General features: G+C 45.6%; 1 protein-coding gene across 1 annotated transcript; it reads right to left on the bottom strand.

The window, feature by feature from the left end:
- Positions 1-5,467: 5,467 nt before the first annotated feature.
- GJB1 (gap junction protein, beta 1, 32kDa) lies at positions 5,468-6,746 on the bottom strand. The gene is made up of 2 exons (XM_006868539.1): positions 6,674-6,746; positions 5,468-6,335 (listed from the first exon to the last, which is right to left on the bottom strand). The coding sequence occupies exon 2, from the start codon at positions 6,317-6,319 to the stop codon at positions 5,468-5,470; it is 852 nt and encodes a 283-aa protein (XP_006868601.1). The 5' UTR covers positions 6,320-6,335; positions 6,674-6,746.
- Between the last annotated feature and the right edge of the window lie 1,574 nt (positions 6,747-8,320).

Genomic DNA, 8,320 nt, shown 5'->3' with positions numbered 1-8,320 from the left:
GTTGGAACCACTCCAAGGCACTTAACAACAAACAACAACAATAGACATACTGGAGTCCTGGTGTGGCGCTGCAGGTCGATACGCTGGACTGAAAGGTTGATTTGAACTACAAGATCGGTGGTTCAAGCTCACCAGCCACTCCTCGGAAACCCTACACAGAGTCACTATGACTCGACGGCACTTAACAACAACAAGAAATGATGTACTATGAAAACTCAGGGTGGATGGAAAGACTCATTCAGTTGAAGGAAATGACATTTGAGTTGAGCATTAAATCATTAGGAGTTTGCCAAAGAAGGGAAGTGAACTTCCAAATTATCTTTGGCTCTTCCCCACACTCAGATATCAAGTCTTGTAGATTCTATATCTAAAATTTCTTTCACATCTGTCCCCTCCTATTATGCCCTTGCTACCACCCTAATCTTGTAGCCCCCACTTGGCCTATTGCAACAGCTCCGTAACAAGTCATTTTGCCTCTAATCTTTCCAGCCCCATATCAGTTCTCCATGATATTGTCAGAATGAGTTTCCAAACATACAAATCTGAAGGTATTACTCCCCTACACAAAATATTTAATGATTTCCATCTACCTATTGCCCATCATAAGTCTGTCATAGTTTATCTTTTCCCAATTTATATCTAGCCATTCCACTCCTTGACCCCTCCATTCTAGCCACAGCAGATTATTTGTCTACCTCTGAAGATACATCGTGCCCTATCAGATATCTGTGTTTGTTTGTTTTTTTTTTTGGCTCACATTATTCCTCTTTCCTAGAACACCCCAATCCTTCCCCCACTTAACTCTGCAGGTTCAGCCTGGCCTAGCCCAGGAATCAAAGAAAGCACAGCTTTGTAGGGTTTTATAGACCCTTTTCTACCCTAAGACAGGTCTAGCATTTAAGTATTGTGGAATCAGTAAATGGATCAAACATTCCCTTCTAGTCCTCTCTGTGTGGGCCCAGGCTATCTGATTGGGCATCTGAACCAGTTTGTGGTTGCCATGCCAATTCTCTATGGATACTGCAGCCTGCTTTGAAATCCCAACTAAGCTGGCCTTGATTATGCTCCTAGTTCAGCCAGCCCCCTTCATTCAGGAACTGATTCTGTCTCTTTGCTCCCAGTCCCTGGCATCTCTGCATCCCGGTGTTGGACAGTGATGCTTCTTAGTCCACACATGCACACACACACACACACACACACACACACACACACACACTCACAAAACAAAAATCAAATCCTTTGCTGTCAAGTCAGTCCTGACTGTCTTGCCTCTAATCTTTATAAAGGGTCCTGCTGTGGTGCTGTGGGATAAACATTGGACTGTTAACTACGAGGTTGGTGGTTCAAACCCACCAGTTGCTCTTTGGAAACTATACAAGGTCACCATGAGTCGGAACTGATACGATGGCACTTAACAATAAAACACCAATCATTATGAAAGCAGATCATCTGGCTTTTTTCCTGTGAAGTCGCTAGATGGCTTCAAGCTGCCACCAGTAGGAGTGCAAACCATTTACACCACATGTTGTTGTTGTTGTTGAGTGACACCACATAGGGACCTTAAAAGATCATGTTGGTTCCGACTCATAGCAACCCTGTACAGAGTTTCCAAGGAGTGCCTGGTAGTTTTGAACTTCTGACGTTATGGTTAGCAGTCCAGTGCTTATCCTACAGTGCCACACAATTTTCTACTCATAATGACCCTATGTAATAGACAGCTGCCCCATAATGTTTTCTAGGCTATAATTTTTATGGGAGCAGATATCTAGATCTTTCTCCCACAGAGCTGCTGGGTGGATTTGAACCACCAACCTTGGAGTTAGCAGGCAAGTGCTTGATTGTTGTGCCACCAGAGCTTGTTTATAAGACCATACCCCAAGCACACTGCTATCGACATGATTCTGACTCATAGTGATCCTGTAGAGGGTTTCAGAGGAGTGGCTAGTGGATTTGAACCACTAACCTTGTGGTTAACAGTCTAGTGTGTATCCTACAGCGCCACCAGGGTCCCTTTTAGAAGACAATTGTTGTTAAGTGCCGTCCAGTCGGTTCTGACTCACAGTCACCTTGTATAGGGTTTCCAAGGAGCCGCTGGTGGGTTTGACCCACTGACCTTGTAGTTAGCAGTTATTCATCCTATAGCACCACACCAGGACTCCTAGAAGACAATGTTGTTGTTGTTGTTGTTGTTGTTGTTGTTCAGTGCTGTTGAGTTGGTTCTGACCCATAGCGACCCTGTATAGGGTTCCTGAGGAGTGGCTGGTGAGCTTGAACCATTGATCTGGAGATTCAAACCGACTTTGCTGTCCAGTGCATTAACCCACAGTGCCACACCAGAACTCTTAGAAGACAATTGTTGTTGTTAAGTGCCGTAGAGTTGGTTCCGACCCATAGCGATCCTGTATAGGGTTTCTGAGGAACCACTGGTGAACTTGAACTGCTGACCTTGCAGTTCAAATGGCTTTGCAGTCTGGCGCATTAACTCACAGCGCCACACCAAGACTCCTAGAAGACAATAGATGTGTCTAAAAAGCATTGAGTATCATGCATGATAGTGTGCAAAACCCACCTGTTAGGGCTATTCTGCCTTAGACCAAACCCCTTGAATATTGATCCCTAAATGGTTCATGTTCAAGTTTACACCTTTTGGACTTTTTTGTTTGGATTGCTATCCACTCCCTTAGGGGATCCAACCCTATTGCCAAGTTCTCTATACTAGCTTCAGCCTGGCTGAACCAGCCTCACTTCTTTCTGACTCATCTCAAGTACTTAACATACCTAAGGCTATGGTCTCAGTTCTTATGATACCATCTTACCTTTTATAGTTTATAAACAGTTTTTAAATACATCTTATTTGATTCTCACAAAAGCTCTGTGAAAGAAATGGGGAGGCTGTTATTAACCCTATATAATAGATAAGGAAACATCTGGAGAGGGTAAGTATAACGTGTCCAAGGGAATATAGCTAGTAAATGGAGAACCAGGTATTCTAACTTGAATACACTCATTTCTATGTAGCACATTGAGTGTCTACTCTACAGCAGGTACTAAGTCTCAATTGCCTCCTTCTCTCTCACACACACATAATTGTAGCAGAGTTTCAAAAAAATGTTTTGTTTTGTTTTTTTTAAATTAAACCCTGGGGTTAGCCTGACCCTCCCTCCTATCTCTCTAAGACATTGTATATACCAGCTAGCTACCCTCAAGGTTCCTTGGGCCTGCCCCCATGTGGGTTGCAGGACACAAGAATAATGTGTCCTCTATTTGCAGTAACATCCAGCCCTAATCTAGAGTTGGAGCCTCTTTCCAAGGGGGACTGGTGGAATTTTTTGAGGAGAAACTAGATTTCCGAGGAGATGATGGATTTAGCATTTCTCAGTGTAGGAAGGGCATGAGGTTCCCTTGTGGACCAGAATGAAAAAACAACAACAACAAAAAATCCAAAAACCTTTCTCTTGATGGTCTTTTGGACTGAGATACTTGTGGTGGTTGTGTTGCACTGTGTTGTGTTGTGAGAGGAGGAGAGATATTTCAATATGAAAAGAAACCTCTCCCACCCTGAGGAGGGTGGGGACCTCTCCTCTGACAGGATATGATGTCAGTTCTGAAGAAAAAGGAAATATCTTGCAGTAAAAGAATGTTTCTCTTTTAAAGAAGGGTAAAGATTTCTTTCTCAAGGAGTAGAAAGAAATGATTACTTTTCCCTTCCTTTCTAAAGAAGAAACTTCCTTGAATGAAGAAGCCTTCTTGCTTTCTGAAAAACAAACAACAACAACAACAACAACAAAAAACTGTTTCAAAAGGGAAAACAATTCTAATGAGATTATGTTTGAGTCTCTCTTCCTTTCTACCATTCTCCCCACATGGAGTCAGCATACTCTGAGAGGGAGTGGCAAACAATTTTTCCTGCTTTGGAGGTTGGGAAGTGGAGAAGGGAAACTTGCTATGGAGGAAACTTTTACGATGAGGGACCATTTGTGAGGGCAGTAACTCTGAGATGAAGACATTCTAGTGAGACCGAAGAAATCTTTAGGGACCCCAGGAGCACATAATGTTAAAGGGAGCTTGGAGGTGTACTAGGCCAGTCCAAGTTTGCTCAAAACGAGCCTGAATTTTAAGAAAGAGAATATCTTGCTAATAAGTGACATAACTAGAACTTAAACGCAACTCTATCATTTCCCACCCCAGCTGCCAGGGAGAAGGGAAGCTACCTCCCATTTTGAAGAGCAATGCTAGCAGGAAACTGCTGCTGATAATTTTTCTACTTGTGGTGGAGGTATCTTTGGGGTGGAGGGTATTGATTTCTAAGGGAAGGAAATTGGGGAGGAGGAGAGCATCGGGAGTTATGTCCACAGGTGAGTTGCAGGACATCCATTTGCAGGGAATGCTGAGTTTTGAGGGAGTGCAGGGAATGCTTCACTGGGAAGGGTGGGATGGGGATGGAGGGGCCGAGGGGGCCTTTGCAAGGTTCTGAGGGCATGTATGTAAGTCTCTTGAACGTGAGACTATTTCTCTATCATTTCCTATCTTTCCAGAGTGAGTTGTTAATCAGTTTAAAATCAGAAGAGGGAGGTATGTGAATTATATCTCAATAAATCTGTTATTAAAACAAATAAAACACACACAACAGAGAGAGTGTCTCAGGGTCTGACTTTGTGGGGTTAGGAGTGCAGTGATCCCTCATTTTGTAGCTTCAGTTCCTCACAGTCACTATTTCTTTTGCCCCATTCCTTTCTTGATTTACAAAAAACCAAGGTCAGCTCATCCAAGGGGCAGTCAGAGGTTACAGGAGAAAGAATTTGACAAACACACAAGCCTCCTTATTTACTGTAAAATCCTGTTTAATGTGTAACATTTCAGGCATAGAGAGGCCTTGGGGACTAGGGGCTAAGGCAGCCCTGGCCAATCTCTGCTCCAGTTTGCCTGCTTCTCCCTCCCTAACTCCCCCACCCCCAGACTCCATCCAGCAAGTAGGTTTTTGTTGTTGTTCTTCTTGTTCTTGCTATCTTCTCCTCCCACAAGTCCACAGTATCTCAGCCTTTACTTGCCCGCATCCCTTCCCACTGATGTGACTCTAGAAAATAGGGTATCTGACAGTATGGGGTTAAGATTAGTTACAAAATTGGAGATACTGTTAGAGCATCTCCTCTCTTGTCCCCAGTGGTTCCAAAGAAAGGGAGAAGGAAGAGGAAGGGGTACAGGCAGTAACAGTCACCTACCCTTCATTTCCCACATCCTCATTAACCTGGAGCACTGGTCAGTGGCCTCCAGCTCCCTACCTTTCCAGTCCCTCAGACAGAAAGCCCTGGGAAGGGAAGGTGTTTTTTTTTTTGTTTTTTGAAGGGAAGGTTTTTTGATCCAGTGATTCCTAGCAGGTAGAGAGGCCTGAGTAGCAGCAGGGGAGAAGGACAGCAGGTCCAGGACAGGGTAAGGGTGGAATGGGAGGTTGCCTGGTATGTGGCATCAATCAGCAAGCTGAGCAGCGGTCGCTCTTCTCAGTCAGCCCAGCACCAGTACCCGGGCTGCGGCGCAGTATGTCTTTCAGGGAGCCATCCTGCTCACTCAGCAGCTTGTTGATCTCATTCTGCTTGTATTCAGGTGAGAGACGGTGGACAAAGCCTGAGCCCTTGCGGGATGGTGGATTGGAGCGGCGCTGGGCTCGGCGGGCACAGGCCTGGATGATGAGGTACACCACCTCAGCCACGTTGAGGATGATACAGATACCCGAGGCGGTTAACATAAAGACTGTGAAGACGGTTTTCTCCGTGGGACGGGACACAAAGCAGTCCACTGTGTTGGGGCAGGGGTAGGCCTCACATTTGACCAACCGTACCATGGCATAACCAGGGTAGAGCAGATAAAAGACGTACATAAAGACAGCCTCAAACAGCAGCCTGAATACTACACTGATGACATAGGTCCACCACAGTGTCCCTGAGATGTGGACCTTATGTCTCTTCACCTCTTCCAGGTGTAGGGGGTCCCCATGGCCCTCAAGCCGAAGCATTTTCTTCTCTATGTGCTGCTGGTGAGCGACGTGCATGGCCACCAGGAGAGCTGGGGTGGAAACCAAGATGAGCTGCAGGGACCACAGACGCACATGGGAAATAGGGAAAAAATGGTCATAGCAGACACTGTTACAGCCAGGCTGGAGGGTGTTGCAGATGAAGGAAGACTTCTCGTCACCCCACACACTCTCTGCAGCCACCACCAGCACCATGATTCTGAAGATGAAAATGACTGAAAGCCATACTCGGCCGATGGCCGTAGAATGCCGGTTCACACCACTGAGCAAGGTGTACAAACCTGTCCAGTTCATCCTGCCTCATTCACACCTGCAAAACATGAGCCACAAAACAAGCTATTAGAGAGCTAGGACAGAAAACTTAGGACTATGACACTGCCACAGCCTCCACCAGCAGCCCCAGTCCCAACCTCTTGCAGTGACAGGAAAGATAGCAGGATAGTCATAGTTTTCCTCATCACCTTGTCTCTGCCAGCCTTCATTCTTTTTCACGCACTTGTGTCCTCCGGGAGGCCCATACCCCTTCTTCGCTTTCACCAACTCTTTGCTAGACCTATCTTATTCTCCCATTGGCTACCCCTTCTTGCTCCTTGTTTCCCAGCTCCTTAGCTCTCTGGACCTCGGACAGATTCAACAAAGCCCCGTTACCTTGGGAAGCGCCTGTCCCTGAGGCCACCCAGACAGGTCCCCTATGGTCTCATGTCTGTGCAGGGGGAGTGGTCCCTGGGTCAGAGCCTGTGTTCCAATTCATCACCGCCGTGTGCTGGGGAGTCATATGCTGCTTTATACCCAGTGTCTGCACAATGGGACCTTTGTGGGGCTCTGAACAACGCCCTTTAGAATTCAGATCAAACGCCCTGACTTCCGCCCACCCTACACACAGAGCACTTGTGTCCCAGCGCCCGACACCCAGCCTGCACCCACCTGTTCTGTGCCCGCCCGGTCCATCGCCGCCCCCACCCCATAGCCCCACCAGAAGCACGACCATGGGTGTGGGTGTGGGGATAGGAAGAGAGATGGAACAGAGACAGGTGCACTGTAAGACAGGACCCCAGGGAACCAGGAGGCTCAGGGATGAGGCCCTCCCCTAGTGGCTCTACCAAAAACTTAGAATCAGCAGGATTTTTCCAGGGTATGAGTGAGCTAGAGGAAAGGAAAGGGAACTCATAGTTATCAAGCCAAGAACGATGCTAAGTATTTTCACAATGCATTCTTCTTTAAAAAAAAAAAAAAAACCACACACACACACAAACAAAAAAAACTACTTAGTAAGCCTCTAAGGATTGTTACCCATTTTCCAGATGATAAAGCTGACACTCAGATAAGGTAAAGTAACTCACTCAAGGTTACACAGCTATGAAATGGCAGGGTAGTATGAAACAAAAGTATCGGAAGCAGAAATTTAGAGTCTTTTCACAGTATAGGCCTTGTGTTTTTATAGATGATGTCAGCAAAAGTGAGTGGTTAAAAAAAAAAAGAAAGAAAGAAAGAAAGAAAAGCAAAGGCTATTGTTACTGGTAAACGCACAAGAAATATGGAAACTGTGGACCTGTGAGCACAAACTCCAGTATTATAGAGCACACCCTGACCATCCATTCCCAAGCTTCAGGAAAGGGAACCCAGCTAGGAGGTGGTGAGGTTGGAATACGGAGAGTTCAAGGCAGTAGGAAACATTAAAGGGTCACCAGAAATCAGAAGGTTAGGAAATGGAATATGTAAGAGTCACATAGCCTTGGGTCAAATCCTAGTTCACTTAATACAACCTTAGGCTAGTTACTGAACTCTGAGCCTGCTTGCTCATCTATAAATGTGGTAATACCCCAGGTTATTTTGTGAAGTTTAATGAGGCAGCCAGAAAAAGTTCTTAGCTCAGCTCCTGTTTCATAGTTGGTGATCAAGGGAAGTAAGAGCCTTCTGAGGAAGATTAAAACAATATTGCTTTTGGGGGACTAAGTGGTCTGCTAACCCCAAGATCACTCCTTTTTTTTAACTTCCTGATGCTGTTATTGACCTATAGTATCTACCTGCGATAGGACAGACTGTTCTGTTCCTGCCCTGCCTCCCAATATTAAGTGCATATTGTAACATCCTGCTCTCAAGAGCTTGCCAGTTGCACTAGGGAAAAATTCTCCTCTGCCCCTTAGGCAGGCAAAGAAGGCCTCTCCCTACCTTTGGCTACTTTTGCTATGAAATTGTGAGGAGATCAAGCTAGAACAAGGAACTGGTATGTCAAAAGAATACATAGGCCTAGTCCAGTAGGAAATGCAAGGCCTTTATCACTCTACTGCAAGGACA

The sequence above is a fragment of the Chrysochloris asiatica genome, unplaced genomic scaffold, assembly GCF_000296735.1.
Source record: "Chrysochloris asiatica unplaced genomic scaffold, ChrAsi1.0 scaffold00118, whole genome shotgun sequence".
NCBI lineage: Eukaryota > Metazoa > Chordata > Mammalia > Afrosoricida > Chrysochloridae > Chrysochloris > Chrysochloris asiatica.
This window is presented reverse-complemented; position numbering and strand designations above follow the sequence as displayed.